At 46.7% G+C, this 22,546-nt stretch overlaps 2 protein-coding genes and 1 long non-coding RNA gene across 3 annotated transcripts; all 3 read right to left on the reverse strand.

Moving 5' to 3' along the window:
* Window positions 1-4,085: 4,085 nt before the first annotated feature.
* On the reverse strand, window positions 4,086-9,401 carry ZC3H10 (zinc finger CCCH-type containing 10). Its single transcript, XM_036250880.1, has 3 exons — window positions 9,336-9,401; window positions 8,494-8,557; window positions 4,086-7,054 (listed from the first exon to the last, which is right to left on the reverse strand). The coding sequence occupies exon 3, from the start codon at window positions 6,997-6,999 to the stop codon at window positions 5,692-5,694; it is 1,308 nt and encodes a 435-aa protein (XP_036106773.1). The 5' UTR covers window positions 7,000-7,054; window positions 8,494-8,557; window positions 9,336-9,401; the 3' UTR covers window positions 4,086-5,691.
* A 411-nt stretch (window positions 9,402-9,812) lies between these two features.
* On the reverse strand, window positions 9,813-11,031 carry LOC118624148. The gene is made up of 4 exons (XR_004958341.1): window positions 10,953-11,031; window positions 10,814-10,838; window positions 10,423-10,445; window positions 9,813-10,151 (listed from the first exon to the last, which is right to left on the reverse strand). It is a non-coding gene; the product is annotated as an uncharacterized LOC118624148 (long non-coding RNA).
* Window positions 11,032-14,494: 3,463 nt separating this feature from the next.
* Window positions 14,495-22,136, reverse strand: PA2G4 (proliferation-associated 2G4). Its single transcript, XM_036252176.1, has 13 exons — window positions 21,881-22,136; window positions 19,921-20,049; window positions 19,563-19,668; window positions 19,402-19,471; window positions 19,063-19,155; window positions 16,867-16,930; window positions 16,545-16,623; window positions 16,313-16,391; window positions 16,087-16,220; window positions 15,689-15,783; window positions 15,442-15,569; window positions 15,020-15,073; window positions 14,495-14,824 (listed from the first exon to the last, which is right to left on the reverse strand). The coding sequence occupies exons 1-13, from the start codon at window positions 21,966-21,968 to the stop codon at window positions 14,759-14,761; spliced, it is 1,185 nt and encodes a 394-aa protein (XP_036108069.1). The 5' UTR covers window positions 21,969-22,136; the 3' UTR covers window positions 14,495-14,758.
* Window positions 22,137-22,546: the final 410 nt, after the last annotated feature.

The following is a 22,546-nucleotide window of genomic DNA, read 5'->3' on the forward strand; positions in this document are numbered from 1 at the left end:
TTCGGGGTTCCTACATGTTTATTTGTCAGCTTTCCCTAGTTTTCATAGCCTAAGCACTTTCCTTCTATATGTTCCTGGCTGTCCTTAACACAGGAAAGGAAATAACCCTATTTGGAATTAAAGTGTTCCATGACCTATCCTGCCTATCCTGTCCCTAGTCCTCTACCTTGTCTGTGCAGTTTAACGGCAGACGCTAGAGAAAACTGGAGAATCTGAGCATTACAGAGTTGAGATAATTCAGTCTTCAGGGCAGAGTGGGGGGAAAAGCAGAGTGAATAGGAAGTGAAACTTTCTTTTTAAGAAATCTCCGAGTTAGTCCATTCTAGCATAGATGACTAAAACTAAATCGGTTCCAAAAAGGGGGAGTGAGGTTCAGCTGAGCAGAAATTACATTTCCAGACCCTGACTACTAGGATATGAAAACAAGAAACCAAGAGTAATGAGACTATTTAATTTCTCATTTACCAGAGTTAGAAGGAAGGTTTGGGATATAGTCAGATGTAGAACTAATGCAGTTCTACATTGTACTCTATAGGTTTAGGAAGGAGAATACGCAGAGTATATTCATGATGACTACTGTTACTAGTTCACCAGACTTAGGTGGAGTGTTGTCCATAGACTTGGAAACTGGCTTAACTGGCCTTGGCCAGTGTAGCTGAGTTGGTTGGAGCATCGTCCTGTACACCAAAAGATGGCTGGTACAATTCTCAATCAGGACACATACCCAGGTTGCGGTTGACCCCAGTCAGGGCATGTATGGGAGGCAACCAATCTATGTTTCTTTCTCACACTGAGGTTTCTCACTCCCTCTCCCTCTCCCGTCCTCTCTTCTAAAATCAGTAAAAACATATTTCTCTATAAAAAACAAATACAAAAACAAAAAACTGGACTAAACAGAAGCCATGGAAGGAAGGGTTGGTCATAAAATTATTACTGTTTAATGCAGCATTTGTGGAGCTTGTTGTAATATTCTGTTTAATGCAGCAGAGGAACTAGGGTTGAGGAAAGACTAGATCTGCAGCTGATAAATTTTATCTGGCTCTGCAGGGCACACATTTCATCAGGCCAGTGTTTACTCAAAGCTGCTTAAAACCTATCCCTGCCCTATCTTAAAACTACTTACTTCCCTGAGGCTTACAGTATCTAGACTGCTTCATTCAGTTTGCAGAGCTGTATAAGGAACAATTTTCTGTCTGCCTCCTATGTTCTCCAAATTCTCAGAGGTGAACAGGTAGAAAAGGAGCTCAAGGAGTTTGGAGGAAGTAAGAGTGATCTGCTCCCCAACTGATGAAGCAGAGAAAAAGAGTTGAAGCTCCTTATAGGGAAACCTCCCTGTAAACTGAATGAAATTTGCTAAGCACTGGCATAGGGGGAGAGAGTTCATTAGTCTGGGAGATTGGGGGACCTATGGAGGTTCCTTTCCAAACTTCTCTACTTTCTCACCCCACCTAGATTTTCAGATCCTTCTACTGAAGATGGTATACAGAGCACAAAATATTCATCCTCAGGAAGGTCTCTTCCCAGCTGGGACCCAGGAGCTACACAATCAGCAGCTGCAATGCAGGCACCAGAACTAGTAAACAGCGTGACAATTCTGCTGCCCAGGTGCCACCTGGTGGTGATAAGCAATAAATGGTAACAGGAATAATGATGGCCATTTGTTAGAGGAAGTGTCTAAATGAGCCGCAGTAGGAGACTTCCTGGATTTTCAATCTGCGTTTATTTGTAAACTACAGTTGCCTCCTAGGGGAGGCAGAGTATCGAATGTGGTAATCTGGCCCCAGCCCACTCTCTGAGATGGAAGGGGCACCGGAATTTGAGGGAATTTCCTCTGTATTATTCCTAGCAAGTTATAGCAAAGTAGTGGTCCCACAGGTGGATGGCTCTACATTAGAACTTTCTATTTGTTGTTGTTGTTAATCTTCACCTGAGGATATTTTTTCTTTTCTTTATTGATTTTGGAGAAAGAGGAAGGGAGAGAGAGAAACAGAAACATCAATCACAGAGAACATCGATTGGCCACCTCCTGCATGCCCCCCACTGGGGATCTGGCCCACAACCTGGGCATGTGCCCTAACTGGGAATTGAACTGGCGACCTCCTGGTGCATGGATCAATGCTCAACCACTGAGCCACACTGGCCAGGCCCGAGAATATTTTTCCATCTCTCTTCAGGTAGAGAGGGAGGGAGGGAAAGAGCAAGAAAGAGACATCGATTGGTTGTCTCCTGCATGACTCTGACCAGGGCAGGGGACCAAACCGCAACTGAGATACGTGTCCTTGACTGGAATCAAGACTCTTTGGTCTGAGAGCTGACACTCTAATTGCTGAGCCAAACTGGCCAGGACTCCACTGATTTTTAGAGAGTGGAAAGGAGGGAGGGAAGGGGGAGAAAGAGTGAAACATCAATGTGAGGGATATATCAATTGATCAATCTATCAGTTGCCTCCCACACAGGCCCGAACCAGGGCCAGGGATTGAACCACAACCCAAGTACATAGCCTTAACCGGGAATCAAACCCAATACCCTTTGGTGTGTGGGTTGACACCGAGCCACACATGCCAGGGGTAGAACTTTCTTATGCAAAGTCAGGAGTCAGACTGCCTGAATAGATTCCTGGCTCCATTCATTACTCGTTGTGGAACCCTGAGCTGATTCATCCTCTTTCAGCCTGCTTTCTCCTCTTGCCAAATGGGTGTGAGAATAATATCCATCTTGTCATGCTAATTAGATATTGCATTTAAAGTGCCTTGACTTATATTACTCAATACATGTTAGCTATTATTCTAGAACTCCCTGTTTATTTTCTATGCAGCAAGACAGGACCTTTTCTCTATTGGGCAGCCCTTCAGATATTCAAAGATACCTATTGGGTCTCCCCTCAGTATTCTCTTATCAACTTCTTTCTTTCTTTTTTTTTTTTTTATCCTCACCCGAGGACATTTTTCTATTTTTTGTTCAGATAGAGTGGGAGGAAAGAGAGGGAGAGAGAGAGAGAAACATCGACGTGAAAGGGACACACTGAGTGGCTGCCACCCGCACGACCCAACCAGGGCCGGGGACAAAATGCAACCAAGGTAGGTCCCGGGTGGGAACCAAACCCGGGTCTCTCTGGACCGCAGCCAACGCTCTAACTACTGAGCCAAACCGGCCAGGGCTCTTATCAACTTCTTTCAGCTACCCCACTGGTTTGCCAGTGGCCTTTACAAATTACATTCGGAACACACAATATTTTCGGAGTTGTTCCACTCAGACAGACATGGAAGAACTGCTATATTTACAATGCATGACTAGGGTTCTGTAACCCTTATGGAGCTCCTAAAAAGATGCCTAGACCATAACAGGCTCTCACTGTTTATAAACTGACAATATTATAAGGACAGATTTTTTTTTTTGTAGCCAATTGGAAGTCTTGTGTTGTTCTCATATTGTTCCTGTGTTGTTTTCATTATTGCTAATGTAGATCTCTGGATTTATTCCTCAGAGAGGCTCAGGCAATTTTTTAGAGGGAGGGTCAATCCAAATTGATCCAAATTGACCCCTTGGATTCAGTCAATCCAAGTGACAGCCACTTTTTTTGTTGTTGTTAATCCTCACTGGAGGATATTTTTCTATTGATTTTTAGATAGAGTGGAGTGGAAGGGAGCGGGGAGAGAGAGAGAGACATCAATGTGGGAGAGACACATCAATTGGTTGCCTCCCACACGACCCCAACTGGGGTCAGGGAATGAACCTGCAACCCAGGTATGTGCCCTTGACTGGGAATCAAACTTGAAACCATTCGGTCCCCAGGCCGTTGCTCTAACCTCTGAGCCAAACCAGCTTGGAACTCCGTTCTAATACCCTCTCGCTGAGACACGCCACAGTTCCCCATCATTCCAATGAGTATTAAACCCAGCTTGTTCAATTACAGATATATTCCTGGTGGTCTTTATCTGGAGTATGTTAATAAAGGACATACAATGTGTTCAGTTTCCCAAATCTACCTCTTTAGAGATACTTAGCAAAAAGAAAATAAAGTTCGTGTGTCAGCATTTGGCTGGGACGAATTCATGTTGGTATCTATGATCACACTCATCTCTAAATGCTCATAAACCAACTCTTTTAATAATCCAAAATTGTACCAGAAAATCAACATTTACCTTATCAATGTGTGGTTTCTAAAATCCACAAACAGTATTTCAGTATTTGCCCATTTTTAGTCTTTAGAGTCTTTTTTTTTTTTTTTTTTACTGGCCTTGCCTTGACCTAGCCCACCAACTCCAACCCCAGGTTTATTCTGAGTGATCAACCAGACAAGAGAGCAAGAGGTAGCAGGAGATATGATGGGGGGAGAACAACACAGGATTACTGTCTCTACCCCCAAATCCACGATCCCATTAGACTAGACACCTGAGTTGTTTCTCCTATGTCAGCTACAAGCTGAGGAGGAACTGAGGTTTGGCTCTTGGGGCCCTCAGCCTTGAATTAATTAGATTTAAAACCAGTGTGGTCCTAAGTGGAAGCAGAGGAAAGGGATGAACTCTGAGACTTGTATCCCCAGAACTCTCCTTTTCTCAGTACCTCCCAAGCCTTGAAGGTTTAAGGCATTGGTAACTGAGGAAGGGGAAGGAGGGACATTAACTGCCATAAAAAACTCAGAGAGTAACCTCCACCTGCCCTGCTGCTTGAATAAGGGAAGGATCTGTCAATACATATCCCATTCCTATTTCCCAGCATATCCACCCTCCTTAGTACCTGCCCCCCTAAATGACCCTAGGAGCCCTGGTTACTAAGGAAACCTGGGAATAGTAAGTACATGCAGATAGAAACCAGAACAGATGGGACTATTTTTAAACTGGACTAGGTGGCTCCAATGCTTTTACCCCACAAACTGCCTTCCCTATAGTCTCATTTGGTCTTCTTTTGGGTCCCTACCCTTCTTCACTGGTCTCCATCCAAACTTTTTCCAGCTGAGGATGGGGTCTTTATCCCATTTTGGCATGACATCTATTTACTCCTCCCATCTTCCACATCTTCCACACAGGATATCTAAGCAAGTTTTCACTGCCTTCATTTGTTAAAAAATAACTTTTTTATTTCTTTGGAAAGTGGTGGGCCCTGCCCTATGAACTTCCAGGCCACGCCAAGGTAATGAATGCTCCCCTAGTCTTTGGGATGGATTACTCTGGTCCCCGCCTTCCCACAGGCCCAGAAGCAGTTATTGTCCAACTCAACTACGTCACAAATTGTCTGAAGGCTATCAGGCCTTCTTTCCTGGCCACCCACTTCCCAATCTTTCCTGGCTTTCCCTCTGGGCAGGGTACTTTTTCTTCCAAAGCCAGTGCTAGAACCTGTACCTTGCAGAAGAGAGGACAAGATCAGGCATGTCCCCATCTTCCCACCAGGGGACATTTAGCCCCTTAGTCAGTCCTTCCTCTCTGCTGGCTTCAGTCTGCACTCCTATGCAAGCCCTCTCTGTGAGACTTGAAGATGGACAAGAGGACCCTTATAAAAGGGAGGTGAGAGAAAACCCACCAGCCCAACCCCTTCTCAGAAGTAAACTCCTTGTAGCCTCTTGTCCTAGTTCTTGAATGAGCCCTTAGGACAGGGCCTGGGAGGACTAGGCGAGTGAGTGGGTAAAGCCCCCCTACTCCCACCCTGGGATCCCAGCCCTAGGAGGCTATACCAGGGGAGTGTCCATTAGCCCCATCAATGTGGCATGGCTGTGATACGCATGCTCTGGGAAGCGATGGGGTAAGTCACCATGGGAGTGGTGGTGTGGCTCATTGTGATTCCTGCCAAGGGTTGGGCCATTGATACAGCCACAGGGGCCACAGGAGCCACAGATACAGCCACAGGAGCCATGGAAACAGGTGGGGGTGCCATTCCCTGGGCAATTGTTTGAGCCAGAGCAGCTGACAGTGGCGTGATCTCTGGGTTCAAATGTGGGGGTGGGGGTGGTGGAGCAGCAGGAGGTGCAGCATTAGTTGGGGGAGCAGCTGGAGCTCCAGTAGGGGCCACCAGTTCTTGCTGAGACACAGGCCGAGGCTGTAGAGCCTGGCTACTGAGAGTAGTATGAGTCTGGGCAATGCCATGGTTAAAAGTGGCAACAGTACCCACAGTAGGGGCCAGAGTTTGCTCAGTTGCTGGTGCAGTGGAGCTCAGGGTCATGACCTTGGCCTGATTGCGGAACTGGGCATTTTGTTCCAGGAGTACCTCATTGGTAGCCAGAAGGTTGCTGACCTGCTTCTTTAGCTCCTCTACCCGCTTCCTGAGCATGGCATTCTCCTCCTCTAGCAGTCTGCACTCTACTCCTCGGGATGGAGCCAGGCTATAATCATAGGATTCAAAATGGGGGCCATCTGGGGGACAACATCCACCTCGCCGCCGCTTGGGACCTGGCTCATGGTCCTCGAAGCCCCTGTCAGGGAGATCATAGATATCATAGAGATCATGACGTCGTCCTGGGGGGACTGGGCCTGTTGAGCCCCCACCACCAGCGCCTCCTCCACCCCGAGTATCAAATTCAAAATCTCGTTGTAGGTGACGGAACTTGCACTTGGCCCCTCTCTGGCAGTCACCTTTGAGAAAGTCCCGACAAATAGGGACCTCCTCCTTGCCATTTGGTAGGTCAGCTGGAGAAAGGCCCAGGCCTGCTGCAACTTTCTGCCTCAGCCGAGGGGGAAGCTCTCCTGTCTTCTTATAGCCATCCTCATCCTCCTTGGAGCCGTGGATGAATCGGCAGTTTGGGCGACTACACTCCTTGTTCTGGAAGTCATGGCAGAAGATGAACTCATTTTTGCTCACCCCCAAGTTGGACACCTCATTCATGTCTGGATGGCGATATCGGCAACGCTTGCCTCGCTTGCACACATTCCTCAGGAAGTCTCTACAGATGGCATCTGAGCTGGCCCCTCCACTGCCTGCCCCTGTCCCACTGGCCTCCTCGCTGCCACCACTTCCAGGGCCTCCACCGCTGCTCCCAGTGCCGTTGGCATAGCTGTCCCGGTCAGGCATCCTGGTCCCCCCCAACTCAGGGCTTTCTTCCTTTTCTTGCCACCCTTGGTGACCACTAGGAAAGAGGAGAACTGTGTCAAATAAGAGTCTTCCAGAGAGGCCACGCTCTTCCCGACTATAGGGTAGGCAGTCCACAAGAGGCAAGCCAGAGGAGCAATGGCTTTGGAGATGGAGAACCTAAGGGATGAGAATTCTGCCCAGACTGGCTAGTTTGTCAGAAGTCCCGCCCAGGCCCTTGTGCACCTGGTCTGGGTCAGAATGATTCACACTTGCCTGGCTAATGGAGAAGGGAGGGAGCTGGGGGTGAAGCCATCTCATCTCACTAATGAATGCAGGCCAAGGAGGGGGCAGGGATAGAATAGTACTGGATTTTATTTCCCCTTCTGAATTGACCTTATTAAAGTTGTGGAAGTGAAATTAAAACTATCAGTGTCTGAATAGGCTAGGAGGAGACTGGGAATCATGGCCAAGATGGGCTGGTAAGCCACCAGGGCTGTGGATAATGGGATATTGGTGACAAAACTTCCTTTGACCCCTCTTCCATGGGATTTCAGGTGAGGGCTCTGTGAAGTACCATATCTCTAGACCCCAGAAAATCCTGAGTGAAGAGTCTTGTGTCACCAGCTCGAGAGCAGTTCTTACACTTGTCATTTTTTAGTATTTTCTCCCAGCTCCATACCATTATCAACCCCCTTGTGGTCAGCCCCCTCCTCTCCATTTCAGGGGAAGAGTTCTACAACTGGAATCTCCACTTATAGACTCCCAAAGGACAAAACCATTTGTTCCATGTCAAAGAAGGAGGAAGGAGTTAATTTCACAGGAACAAGTGACCTTACTTTGCCCATTCTATCCCCTCCTAACCCTCTATGGGAAGATACCACTGACATCAAACCACACCATTCCTCACCCCATAAAGATCCTCTTTATTTATAGACTCTATAAAAGCTTTTTAAGTCTCATCTTTCCCAAGAGAGCTCTGGAATGTCAGTCCACTGCCCTGGTTCTAGCCCGCCCCTCACCCCACCCCCCACAAGATTGGAGTCCTAGCTACCACGTGCCTGACCTGGTAAACCTTTCCTAGGCAGTGTTCAGGCTCCCCCTACTGTTCAAATAGCAAAACTTCATATTGTTTCCCCTTGAATATAAGGGAATCTTTCAAATTTCTCTAGTCTGGATCTCTCCCAACGACCACCCTGTTGTCATGACTCTGCCTTCAGATCTCCCTAAAATGAATCGACCAGAGGCCAGAGTTACAAGAGAATCTAGAAAAGAAGGGTCCTCTTCCTCCAAAGAGAAGTAGTCCCAGAATAACAGAAACAATCAAAGAAAAGAGTGGTAAAAGAGAAAATACAAACTTTTACTAAAAGAGAAATGATCTGGTGGAAAATAAATGCCATCTATCCAAGCCTGACCCACATTACAGGTCCCACCAGATACTGATAATCAGATATGGTATTCCTCCCCACCCAACTCTCCCAAGGATTTTTTCGATACCTGAGGTAGCTCAGGTGAAGTCCGGGGCTCCGGTGGGTCTCCACCTCCACATCACTGCTGGGTTCTGAACAGGAACAAAACAGATACTTGGGTGGGATAAAGGGTAAGAATGGAGGACTAAAGGGTGATAGTTACAAGGAAGAAGTCTGACAAAACGGCAAGAGCTCTGGGCACATCAAGATTTCCTCAGGGTTTCAACTGAACTTCACCTGTCAAAGGGAGAAGTTGCAAGTAAGAAAAGTAAGAGATAGAACTAATTCGGAGAGCCTAGAAGGATGGGTTGATAAACAGCTCTGAGTGAACAAAGGGTGAGGGGAGCCCTGCCTCAAGATGAAGAAGGATGTGGGGGTTAGGGTCCAGCCTAGGGTTGGGGTTAGGAACAACGAATGCGGAGCCGAGCAAGGACCCCGACTGACACTGCAGTGGGATGGCCAACTAGATTTAGGGGCTGTGATTAGTACGCTTCGCAACACCCCAGAGTTTGCAAAAAAAGTCCTAGGAGTTTCCCGCAGCAAATCTTCTAGCTTGGCAGGTTCTGTGCAGTGCCACAAGAGCTCAGCCTTGGGCCAGGTGAACAGGACACTAATGGAGCACGTAGTGGAGCTGGGAGAAGGACTCCAGGTGACATCAAGCTGAGGGGATGGGCAGGGCTGTGACGTCACAGGGCTGGCGTTTGCTCTCGAAGCGAGGTCAGTTAGAAAGGGGGTCCGGCCCTGGGGCATGAATAAGACCCAGCTCGGTCTTGGGGGGCCTTGTGGAGCCCGACCAAGCCAGGCCACTGGGCCGGCCCCGACTCCTCCCCTCCAGGCGCGGCCTCCACCTAAGTCTCCCGCCTCCCTCACCTGCCGCCGCCGCCGTAGTTGCTGCTGCCGCCTGCCGGTCCTCTAGCTTCGACAAAGAGCCGCCTACCCTATGGCTCTTCCGCTTCCTGCGGAAGAAGCGACGCTCTGGCCAACAGACCCGGAACTACACTCTATGGTGTGTACAGTACTTGTGACTAGCCGCAGGAAGTTCCCAGCAAGCCTTGCGTGTCACCATGGCAACACGACACAACACAGTAAATCGTCTTAAAACCTTAATGCACCGAGACAGGGGGCAGGGTGAGGGCCCTTTGCCTAACTTGCCTACGAACCATCTTGACATCTTTCCTCAAGCTTCCACTACTCTGAGAGCGGGGGACCAGATGTTGGGTAGGGGCAGGGTCCACACCCCGGGGGGAGTCCATGTAGCTCAACAATCTCTACAGCATCCGGTGCAGGGCCCACTGTACAGGCAGGCCCCAGCCAATGGAACCATAAAAAACACAAAACAGACACTCCTTTTTTCTTCATCTGAGACAGAGATTTATTGTACACGTTAAATCAGCCACAAAGGACAACAGAACCAGTCCAGAATGTCACAGGTCCAGAGCAAAGGACCAAAAGGGACTGCTTTTGTAAGAGCAGGGTGGATGTCTCAAAAGGCGGTCGCGGAGATCAGATGGCATGTATGTTCTAGATCCATCGAGAAGTTCTAGACAGCAGGCATGCAGTCCAACAGTTTGTACCAGTGTCTCTGGCCTCTGGCTTCCCTTATTTCTGCTTCTGTGGCTTCCACGGGTGCACAAGCTAGCGGTTTACTTGGACCTCTGCCTCATCTTTCTTCTTTTGCGCTTCAGCCTGAAAAGCAGACACAGGAATACAACCCCTGCCCTCAAGCCCGCGTTCAACCTTTCTCCCCATCTGTGTACACAATACACAGGTGGTGAAATGATCAAGCACTGCATTCTATAGTTGTGTATTCAATCCCTGGCCCTGACAAGTCAGTGCTTAAAATGTTTTTCACAAAAGTTCTTTTAGATTTCTAAGCCAAACGTTCCAAGTTTTGCTCAAAGCATGCACCACTCCACCCCCACCCCCACCCCCCAGTGCCGGCAAAGTCTCAACATACCTGCGCATTCGCTTCTTCCTCCACTGGCGACCGATTATAACCAGAAGCAAGGAATAAAAAGGGTCATTAGTTTCAGTGACAGGTTTAGACAGGGACGTGGAGAGCATTATTTAGAACCAGGCAGGTTCTTGACTAAATACGAGGGCTTAGTCGCAGTAATCACATCAATTATTTGGCCTTCGAAGTAAACCCCGAATTCCGCATGCACTCTTCTCTGAGCACAGCACTTACCCAACCAACTCCTTTGCTTCCTCCCAAACTATCCTTCCTCTCCTACTAGTTCTTGGACAGCATTGAGAACCCAGCGATTCGGAAACCATGGCGGACTTCCCTTGCCTGGGTCTCCACCCCCAATCCTTAACTCCTAAGTTTACACCCAGAAAGTGCTTACCTTGGCTCTCATGGCGCAGAAGTTCCTACGGGTAAAGAGAAAAAGGCTACAGTTAGTTTTCTGTGATGATGGTAAGTGCGGAGATCAGATGTTAATGGATTGTATGTGTAATCCTCACACAGGAACCAAAAACACGCACCTAAGAAGATGGCGCTAAGGCCGAGAGAGCGCCAACTGCCCGCCCACGGCTATTTAAGGGCGCGCTCACTGCCGTCACTTCCGCTGCTCAGTCCCACTCCGGGCCGGTACCAATGGCTTCCGGCTCCACTCAGACACCTGGTAAATGATTTCGTTTTCTTGCACGACAGAGTATTTTGAATTTGAGTTACAAAACTCCCCGCCCCCGGTTTTTGTTGTGAGGACGTTGTGTTATTTAAACGTAAGCACCTACTTTTCCAATATGAGAACTATAGGTGCAGGCAAGCAAAAGAGAGCGACTTTCTCCTTCCCTCTCGTTGCTTCATGGGAGTTGCAGTTTACTGGAGACACCCTCCATTTTATTATGAATAGGTGCGTACTGTATAAAATTCTAATTTGTCTACTGGTTTGTCTTATTTTTTAAACTAAATTGCTGCAGGGAGAACCCCCTCCGAAGGCCCTAACGTCCCAGAACATGGAAATGTAAAGTTGGGTTGTCAAGAAAGCTGTTTTATTACAAAACAAACAAACCTGTCACTATTCTAGATAAACTTTTTCTTAGCCATCTGTGGTCTTCCCCAACAACGCCTGAGGCAGAAAGTCATTAGATTCCCTGCCACAATGCATCTTGTTCAGAATACACTTCAGTGATTCTCTCTAGCAGTGGAGAGGGGAAGAAAAGATGCCTGTCTTCTCTAGGGCAAGAGTGGTGTTTGGTATTAAGATAAAGAACTTTCCAGTCTCGCCTGGCTGGTGTGGCTCCCTGGTTGAGCGTGGACCCATGCACCAAGAGGTCCCCGTTCAATTTCCGGTAAGGGCACTTGCCCAGGTTGTGGGCCCGTCCCCAGTGGGGGGCATGCAGGAGGTGGCCAATCCATGTTCTCTCATTGATGTTTCTATCTTTCTCTCCCTCTCCCTTCCTCTCTAAAATCAATGAAGAAAAAATTTTTTTTTAAAATAACAACTTCCCGGTCTCAGGGTATAGACAGGCCAGAAGTACCCAGTAAACAGATAAGTCAAGATTTAGGCCCTGGCCGGTTTGGCTCAGCGGTTGGAGCATTGGCTTGTAGACCAAAGAGTCTCGGGTTTGGTTCCCACTAGGGGCACATACCAAAAAAAAAGAAATTGGACAGTTATGAAGGGTGGAGAAGAATCCTTAGCAAGACTTCACCTTATTCACTTTGATACAGCAAGGTTTTTTATTATAATCCCTCCTTTTTTGGTGGTTTCCCTTTGTAATATATGCAATAACATTATCATCCTTTCAACTCTATTAATACAAGGTTTTTAAAACTTGGGGCTCTTACTCTAAGTGCTTAAGTAGTTCCAATATTTTTAACAATATAGTTTTTTAAAACAAAAATAAAAACCCAGCAGAATTATTTATCAAATCCACCCAGATTTCACCTGGTGATTGCCCAGTCTATAAGCTTTTGTGAGGGAGCTCTGCCCTCATGCGAGGATATTTTTTAATTTATCTTCAGACACAGTGGGAGTGGGAGAGAAACATCAATGTGAAAGAGATTGGTTGCCTCCCGTATGATTCTGACCATGGCCAGGGACCAAACCCCAACCGAGGTACAGTGCCCTTGACTAGAATCGAACCTGCAACTCTTTGGTCCCCTAGGCCGACACTAACTGCTGAGCCAAACTGGCCAGGGCAGAAGAGCTCCACGGTTTTATCACTGTATTATCTCTAGGTCAGCATGCCTCACATGTATGGTACTCAGATCTAATAAATTCATTTAAGTCTGGCCCAGAAAAGTTTTTGAACACTAAAAGCATTCTTCTTGGCTTTCTAAATCAGTATTAACACTTGAATAGTATCTTATTTTTGCAGTAAACATTAAATGTGCTAGTTCTGAACAACGGGTTAGCAGCAAGGTTAATGTTTTTACTTTATAAAAATCAAATCAGTCTGGCCCGTGTGGCTCAGTGGTTGAGCATCGACCCATGCACCAAGAGGTTGCCAGTTCGATTCCCGGTCAGGACACATGCCCAGGTTGTAGGCCTGATCTCCAGTGGGGGGCATGCAGGGGGCGGCCAATCAATGTTCTCGCTCATCGATGTTTCTCTCTCTCTATCCCTCTAAAAAACCAATAAAGAAAAAAAAATCAAATCAAGTTCCCATAGAAAATTCACTCTTAATTCAGGATTTATGTCTTTGGGTTAGGGAAGTATTCCTTGTTTTATGATTATTATTTTGTTAGTCTTCACCAGAGGATATTTTTCCATTGACTTTTAGAGTAGAAGGGAGAAACACATTGATTGGTTACCTCCCACAGGACTCCAACTAGGGGGGGATAGGGGAACAAAACTGCAACCTGCAACCCAAATACATGCCCTTGACCCTTCAATCTGAGGGCCGAAAACTAATCCCTGAGCCAAACTGGCCAGGGCAAGTATTCCTTGTTTTAGAAAGGTACAAATATGGTAATACAGCCCTGGCCAGTTTGGTTCAGTGGTTATAGTGTCGGCCTGCGGACCAGAGTTTCAAGTTCAGTTCCCGCTAGGGGCATGTGCCCCAGTTGGGGTCGTGTGGGTGGCAACCACTCCATGTGTCTCTCTCACATTGATGTGATGTTTCTCTCTTCCTCCCTCTCTCCCTTCCACTCTGAAGATAAATGCAAAAAATAAATATATATATATATGTATACATATACACATGGCAACACAGAGAGAGCTCAAAATGATCACCCCACTTCAAATAACACTTCCCCACCTCCATCAAATAAGAGCAGCAAAGGCACATGATTATGAGCAAATCCAAATTTATTTTAACGCCATGTCATTTTCAATGTTTAAAAACCTCATAAGTTAGCGGGAGTCTTAGTTCTGGACAGCATGCCAGAGGTACTGAATGAAATTCGTCACCTTTCTCTCCAAACCCCTAGCAATTCATCCAATTCAAGTCCACAGCTTTAGAAAGCCAGGAGTTGTCTCTTCAGTCAATCTGTTCCTCTGGTTCCTGGTCTTTCTTTCAAGGGAGGGAGGTCAAAACATTTCAAACAGGAACAAAACCACAGTTGAGCTTCCAGCTCAGGTTTGTAAACTGGAGCAAGGGAAGACCCCACTAACTCTAAAGAAATGGACCAGTTGAAATTAATTCCTCCTTTAAAGCTCTGTGGGAATTAAAAAAAAGTCCTGCAGAACAAAAATGACTATAAAGGTTTACAAATGAGGATCCATTTCATAGATGATAATTCCTTGGTATATGCAGGCTCCAAGCTCCTAAAAAAAGGAGGGGCCTGACAAGAAAGACAGCCTGGATCAGAAAAGGAATCTACCACGTGAGTAAAAACAATCTGAATAGCTCCTCTCTACTTTGAGGCCAGATAAAATACTTGGGGAGTGGAAAAAGAGAGGAACAAGCCCCAAGAGATGGGAAAACGCTGACGTCAGAGTGTATAAAAAAATTTCAGCTGAATTTTTAGTGGTGGTGGCTCCTTTAGCCTCCTCCCCTGTTCTGTCCAAGGGCCATAAACCTTGACCAAGTAGAGAGTGGTAGAAAAAGGCTAGAAAGAGGGGCTTGAAGACGATGGATTTTGACTCCTGATTTTATTCAATTTCTCGTTTCTAGTTAAAGTAGTCTTCTTTAGCTGGGAAGCCTGGCCCTCCCAAGACCAGAGTCAGTTGGAGCTGGTTCTTGTTGGAAGGGGGTTGGGTTGGGGGACTGGGATGGGGGCAGGGAGACCCCCGCTCTGCTGGCGGTCCTGGGTGGAGAAGACGAACTGCACTTCACAGAGCCTGGGGTGTGGTGGGAAGGGGATGAGGCAGGAGCGGCTAGCCGGGGAGATGGGACCCACCTCAGTCCCCAGCTTCATTCTCTTCTAATGTTTCCCCACTGGTGGCATTCTCTGCAGTCTTGGAGGCCTATATTCATGGAAAGAGGTAGGACTTGTCAGTTTCCTTGGGGTAGTGTTTGAGGGACTAAGGACAAAAATACTAATTCTCTAGGTAAGGGCCGAGAAGGGGGAAAATAAGGATATACAAAAATCTATGCCCCACATGACCCAGGAAAGTGGCATAAAGAGGGGTTCAACCTGCCCAAGAAGGATAATAACACACCTTCTTTTTTTTCTTTTTCTGGGTTTTCCGACTTGCAGAACTCTGGAGGAGGGCCTGGAAAATAGGAAGAAGGAAAATATATTTTGAGGAATTCAGAGGAAACAGTCTTACTTTCAATATTGTAGCTCTTTTTTTTAAACCCTCACCCGAGGACATTTTTGCATTTATCTTTGGACAGAGTGTGGGGGGGGGGGCACATTGAGTAGTTGCCACCCACACGACCCCATCCGGGGCCGGGGACAAACTGCAAGCAAGGTACGTGCCCGGAACCAAACGTGGGACTCTGGTCCGTGGGCCAACGCTCTAACCGCTGAGCAAAACAGGCCAGGGCTATTGTAGCTCTTTTTCAGGACTTTGCTTACATTTAGTCCTCGCACCCAGGACAGGTTCCATATGCTCACCACTTTCCAGCCCACACTAACCTTTAGCTCTGCATCCTGGACCTCCAACTCAGACTTGTAAAGCTCAGGCTCAAAGGGACCACTAGTTATCCGCATGGGACCGTTGGGCATGAGCAGAACTGTAAATTTAAACTGGGCAACAAATTCGCCTATGGAAAAGAGAAGTGTTTTTGATAAAACATTCCCGTCATACTCTTTTTCTATAAGCTCTAGAAAGAAGGGAACCATATGACCAGTTCCAAAGTGAAACTCTCCTTTTAGAACTTACCCTCCTTCTCATAGAGAACATTAAATGGTTGCAGCAGTTCATGTTTGGCGCACTCTACCACACCCATTCGGGCCTTTTTCTCATCTTCAAATGCTCTGGGTAGGAGAAGACAAATTCAGGTATCCTCAACTCCCTATCAAGTATTACCATTTTGCTCATATTTTAAAATAGCTCCTACCCTCAGGCAGAAATCATGCTTAGGATTGTTCTTTTACCTTCCCTTCAATGAGGGAGATGGGGAGCATAAGAGAGCCTTGCATGCAGGCTGGAGCTACAAGTCTAGGCAGGAGGGAGGAGGGAGAGAGGAAGGGAGGGGTGGAGGAGGGAATAGTATTCCTGGGTGTGTGGTCTATGAGTCACACTAGTTCCAAGTCCTGTCCTTGTGAAGTGCAGTATACCTTAAAGTAAATGGCATAGCATCAAAACGCCTTTCAACCTCACTGAAGAAGGCACGTGAAGTTTTCATTTTCAGGCCATATTGTTTAGAAGGATCTCGTTTATAAATGGTGGTCCTCTGTCCTGCATCCTTGGCCTTAAAGAGTAAGTTAGGTCATATTTGTTCTCGTGTTCCTGGAACGAACCCGCAGTCATCCCCCTTTGCTAGCTCTGGTAAACACTCCTCACCTTGCCCTCTCCTGAGCTGACGAGAACATCCACAGCATATACTTCGTGTACCTCAAACTCAGCTTTTTCGTGGTCCTTCCTAACAGGAATAAAAAAGGAACCATAAAGAGCAGTAAGTAGTTTCTAGAATTTGGAGTAGAAGGTGAACAAATTTAGGCTAGAAGTATGGAAGGAAAAAAAATCCATGACTCGTCTGATATGGTGCAAGGTGAAGGGTGGGACTGGCACCTACTTCTGCTGGTCTGTGGGATTCTGGATAATGGTTTTCTCTCCATCGATGACATGCTGCTTCAATTGGTGTGATAGCATACCTGTAGAGGACAGAGCCTATGGTATTAGCTATCTAGACTCCCAAAAGGTTTCCAAACCCACCTGCCTAATAGTTTGACAGGGCAGGCGCTGAGACAAAAGGGCCTGGATATAGAAACCGAGGGCATGGAGGCTTTTGACTTTGACTGTGCTAGAGCCAGAATGGATTCTCAAGGGAGGAAACAGCCTCAATTCTGCTAAATCATTGGTACGTAGACCCTCAACCCTGTTATCTGAGGTCTCACCTTCTATTGGCGTGCAATTAAATGAGTGGGCAACTTTGTTCCAGGCTTCTGTCACTTGTGTGTTCTAGAAGTACAAGATCAAATAAAAGGTGAGATATCAGGGACTAGTAAGTGCTCTACCATGTGAATAAGAAGCATAAAAGAACTGAAGCGTTCTAATATCTTCCATTAAGTACAAGGGATTCTCACTGGTTTTTCATGGCACAGCCCTATCAATCCCTACAACCTAAACATACCTTATTACATTTGCATATCCTTTTACAAAGCGCTTTCACAAAGATGGTCTAATTAGACAATTCTGGAAGGTGAATAGGGCAGATCTATATCCCAATCTAGAAGACGAGGAAAATGAGGCTCAGAAAGGTTAAATGATTTGCCAAGATTAAACCAGTTAATGGAAAGAACCTGGTACAAACTTATGATGATAAGTTCTGTGTTTATTCCATTATACCTGACATTCTAACCTGTTGAAAAGGGACAGCAAATTCTTATTTTCCCCTTCTTATACCTTTCTTTCATTTTTAATCCTCACATGAGGATATTTTTCCATTGATTTTCAGATAGAGCGGGGGGGGGGGGGTGAGAGAGAGAGAGAAACACTGATGTGAGAGACAGACTGACTGGTTGCCTCCCACATGATCCTAACCAGGGATTGAACCACAACCCAGGTACGTGCCTCTGACCAGAATAAAACTTGACATTCTTTGATCCTCGGGTTAACACTCTAACTGCTAAGCCCAACTGGCCAGGGCTCCTTCGTACCTCTTTCAAACATGATCTGATCCTCACTTAAATTAGTTATTAAGACAAAAAAGAAAAGTGAATAACTAATCTCAGCTAATATTATTAAACTATGTACTAGGTACTGTGATAATCACTTTACATGGATCTCAATCATCACAGTCTTGTGAGAATAAGACACAATTTTATCTTTCCCATTTTACAGATGAGGAAATTTGAATTCAAAGTTATTTATTATTATTATTTTTTTAAGTGCCCTTGACTGGGAATCGAACACAGGACTTTGAAGTCCACAGGCTGATGCTCTAAACATTGAGCAACCAGCCAGGGCCAAAGTTATTTTTAAGTAGTAAGAGGTAGCAAGGGGGTGAGAACTCAGAAAGTCTGATGTCATAGCTAGACAACACTACCTTCCAGTAAAGATACACAATAGTTAAAATAATAATAGTTAACACAAGTGCCAGGCAGTATTCAAAGTGGTTTATAACAACTCTATGAAATAGGTATCATTATAAGAAAAGTAAACAACTAAAAAGGTTTAAGTAAAAATTATGCAATTAAATAACAACAGGGATGAAGTACAAATTGATTAAAAGCATGAAAAACAAGAGAGTTCAGAAAGGGAGCAAGAAAAAAGATAATACTTTAAGTATTGAACAAATCTCTGGGAACTTAAGTGTTCAAAAAATATCTCTACTCGCCCTGGCCAGTTTGGCTCAGCGGTTAGAGCGTCGGCCTGCGGTCCTGAGAGACCCGGGTTCGGTTCCCGCTAAGGGCACGTACCTTGGTTGCAGTTTGTCCCGGGCCCTGGTCGGTCGTGTGGGTGGCAGCCACTCGATGTGTTCCTTTCACATCGATGTTTCTCTCTCTCTCTCTGTGTTCCTCTCTCTCCCTCCCACTCTACCTGAACAAAAAATGGAAAAATGTCCTCTGGTGAGGATAAAAAAAAAAAAAAAAAAAAAAAAAAAAATCTCTACTCATAGTCTAACGTGCTAAATTATATTAATTCATGAAGTTTATGATCTCTGGGCTTCCCAATATTGTCTTGCAAGGTACAGAACTAACTTTTGGCCTCCTTTTGTCACCAGTTTACCAGCACTATTATTGTAAAATATATCTGTGTTTTATGGTAAGCTATCTACCTCAAATTATTTTGGGGGAAAGATGTACATCAAAAACATGAAAAAGGAAGGATCTCTGTAGGCTCCATATATACCCATACAACTAGTATGGAACTGGGTATATAGGCATTCAGGGTCTGCAGTTTATTATTAAGTTCTTTAGCTCCTGCCTCTTCTCTTACAGAAATCACATCCTGTGAGGTAGCTAATTTTAAAAAGCTATTTGTTTTATAAGAGGGCTGTGGGAGAAGTTGGCAGTTCAGTGTAGAATAGTTGCAGATGCCTAGTACACCTTTGGTTCTATCAAGGTTTGGAGTTGGACTGAAGAGCTTACCTGATTTCCAGGTTTGACCAGGCGTAGTGCAGCTTCAGCACAAAGGTGAGCTGCCTTAATGACATCTGCTTTTCTCCCTGTTACTTGGGTCCCCTGCAAATAAGGAAATATAATCAGTGCCTTCCTGGAAAGCTCTCAGCTGCTTAGTTAGTTAATATTTTTGTGCCCATTATGCAAGGCCAGCCAATGAGCAGGAAAGAAAATACCCCCCTTTCCTTTTATTTCTCTATAGACTCTTGAAAGTTACATGGTGGTAGAGGGTGGGGATAAGAAGCAAGTAGAGGGTACACCCTCCCCGATTCCCCATAGGCTGAACAGAGTTCAAAGCAAACCACCTACCTGAGCTACATCAACCACAAAAGTGTGAGCCACATTAGCGATGAAGCCATCCACATGGACCCCAAGGTCACTGAAAAGCAAGAGCAGAGTATGGCATTAGCAACTGGGACTATGTAAATGGTTAGGAAAAACACAAGTGCTCTAAAATGTTTTAAACTTACATTTTTACCAAGTCACCTTCCTTGAGAATATAGTCCTGATCGCTCTTCAAAGGGGAGAAGTGACATACACAGTTATTTACTGAAATACTGGTGGGAAAGGCAATACCTGTAAAGAAAGAATCATCAGCCTTACTGCCTTGCTCTCTTAGAGCCCCAATGCCTCTCAAAAAAATGGAAGGATTTTCTTTAGGTTCTTGCCTAAGTTTAATCAGTTTGGATTGGGTAGGAAACTGCTTATAATCCACTTGCCATTCCAAATTTCCAATTATCTCTCAACCAGAGGTGGGTGAGAGTTGCATCATTGACAAACCAAATAAGGGTCAAACTTGGGAAATTAGTGGGGGAAGTGATATTTTACCTTTCTTCATTTCTTTTTCTTTCTTGAAAATTTTCCCTGTCTCTTCCATAATCATGGCATCACCTTTCTCACACAGGCTTAGTACCGACACACCTGAGCAGGATGCTTCCACCAAAGACCGAAGTACCCCTAGGGATAGAATCCCACCATGTCAGTCCTGCATGGGTTGTCTAAATTACAATCCAAGCAATACCTACAAGTTGGATCCAGAGTTCCTAATATTCCCTAGTGATATTGCCCTAGGCCAAAAGAGGAAACATGTTTTGCCTTTTGGAATGTACCTACCTTTAATCTCTAAATTTCTACCCTCTTTCCTAAAATAAAGACGTTAACACTCCCTTCCCTTCCTTATACAATATGACAGCTGGGTATACACAGTCTGTCTCCCTAGGCAAGGGAGACTTTCCAATGATACCTGTGGTGTGTTAGGACAGAATTATGAACTTCAAGGGGATCCTCAACAAGGTATCCCACATACATGCAATCTATAAGAAATTTATAGGAGTCAGGAACAACAGAAAGTAGGCACAGAATTGCTGACTCAAAGCTGATGCACTGTGAAATGGTACCTTCTGCCTTCTCAGACACCCCAATTAGGTGTTAGTAATTCGATTTATGTAAAATTATTTCCGCAAAAACAAGTATATAAGCCAAGGTCCGTGAACTTCAGCAGGCTCGCGGCAGATTGCAAAGAGGTATAGGACCTAAGAGTTTTCAAACTGGTAACTGTGATCACAGTGCCTCAGAAGTTATAAAATACAAGAGGGGAAAAAATTCTTTTTCTGATTCAAACTACTAATATCATGTACAAAAATAGGAGTACTATACTAAATGTCCATCATGTTATAAAGCATCTCCATGGCCCACCCTAAACTTCAGGTTTGACTTTTGTGATCTAAATTGTGGTGATTCTTTGGAGTTGGAAACTCAGGTTTACAGAGGTAAGACCAGAGCAACCTAAATACCTATCTATACTGTCAAAACTATTTAAAAGGCCAAAAACATGCACTTTCTGTCCCCTTCCACTGGGTGTTTAAATCGGAAAGGTGAATTGTAAATAGAGAGAATAGACAGTGAGCCATCTGCCTACAGTGGCAGGAAGCTGCTGAGAAAGTCAGAGCAGTACTAATAAGAATGACTTCTGAGATCCTAAAATCAGTCTCCTTCCTTTTCCAGTACTATTCCCAAGTTTGCCTGGCTGGGGTGAGGACCTCAAAAATACTCCTGGAGTTGTCAAGCCCCTGAGAACAAAGCTGAAGGCTAACTAAGGTTATCTGCACAGATTGAAGGTAGTAATGACTAACTTCAAGAAAAGCCAGGTATATTTCCGAGAGGGTGTGAGGAGGTGCAGGGGTGCCCTCCAACGGTCCCCGGGCAGGCCCACGAGTAGAAAAGGGAGCTCCCCCGAGGAAAAGAGTTAAAGTAAAAAACGAAAGACTTCGGCAAAGCACGTGGTAGGGAAGCTGGTGTCAGGGCGGGCAGCGGGGGAAGGCTGCCTGCGACCCGCACAGGGACCCGGCAACACGTGCCGGCTTGGCTCCTGACGCCGGGGGAGCCGCGACAATGAGGGGCTTTTCCGTTGCCAACAGCTGGGCGCTTCCTTTCCGAGGTGGCTTCGCCGCTGCCGGAATTAAAGGACGCAGGGATCCGGAGCAGAGGGTGACCAGGAGATGCTCCTTGCCTCCTTAGCAACGGCCTAGGGTCCGCGCCGGCCGGGGACCCGACTCTGAGCTCTTCCTCGTCGCCGGCCCGCACCTCCAGACTGCAACCCAGGCCTGGACGCTCAGGTCCCAGGCGCGACACGGAGTCTTCGCACCCCGCCACCCCCAGCGGACCGGCGCGGGGCCCTCAGTAGCTCCCTCCGCCTGACCCCGCCGCTCCAACCCCTCCGGGGCCAGCCCAGTGCTGTCCCCCTAGCCTCTCTCAGCCCAGATCCCCGGACCCCTGAGGCCGTACTCACGGTTAGCGATGTCGCCCCCCATCTTATATTTGGTCACGACCAGGTCCTCGGCGATAGTTTGCTCCTGCTGCTCGTCCTCGCCCGACATCTTCCCGCCACCACCACCACTGCAGCCTCGTTCCCTTGAGCCGCCGCCTGGGTCTCCCTCCCCAGCCACAGCCTGTGGCCAGAACCCCTTCGATTCGCGAGGAGAGCGCGAGCAAAAGCGCGAGCAGGAGAGCGGGCGAGAGCGAGAAGCTGCGAGCGCGCGGGCTGAAGCGCGGGGCACGCTGGGACGACGAGTCCTTTCCACAGCCAACCTCCGGCTGTCCACGGGGACGCGTGAACTATAACTCCCAGCCTGCCTTTCGCGCCTTCAAGCCAGGCCCTGGGGCCTTGCCCTCCGAGGGCCTCGCACGCTGGAATCGCCGGGCACGCTGGGAAGAGGCAGGCTCCGGCGGGAAGGCGGAGCCGTGGAGAGTTTAAGCGTGGTCTGTCTCTCCCGGAAAATCCGCGTCTACCAGGAGCTTTAATGGAGGGGGGCGGGCTGAGAGGGAAGGGGCGGAGCCACGGCGGCGAACTAGGTTTGGAGGCGGAGAGGAAGGGTGGAGCCCAGGCGATTGGGGGTGCCTACCCTCAGGACTGGGAGTCTGGGTGCGCCTTTCCCGATACCTGGAGCGGCTGGCG

Source organism: Molossus molossus, unplaced genomic scaffold, assembly GCF_014108415.1.
Source record: "Molossus molossus isolate mMolMol1 unplaced genomic scaffold, mMolMol1.p scaffold_m16_p_10, whole genome shotgun sequence".
NCBI lineage: Eukaryota > Metazoa > Chordata > Mammalia > Chiroptera > Molossidae > Molossus > Molossus molossus.

What these genes read in the sequence shown, in the direction of transcription:
- ZC3H10 (XM_036250880.1), bottom strand. Translation starts at nt 6,999, where the DNA reads ATGCCTGACCGGGACAGCTATGCCAACGGCACTGGGAGCAGCGGTGGA.
- PA2G4 (XM_036252176.1), bottom strand. Translation starts at nt 21,968, where the DNA reads ATGTCGGGCGAGGACGAGCAGCAGGAGCAAACTATCGCCGAGGACCTG. An exon ending in GGGGGGCGACATCGCTAACC is followed by an intron (nt 20,050 to 21,880) that starts GTGAGTACGGCC and finishes TTCTATCCCTAG; the next exon opens with GGGTACTTCGGTCTTTGGTG. An exon ending in AGAAAAAGAAATGAAGAAAG is followed by an intron (nt 19,669 to 19,920) that starts GTAAAATATCAC and finishes CTTTCTTTACAG; the next exon opens with GTATTGCCTTTCCCACCAGT.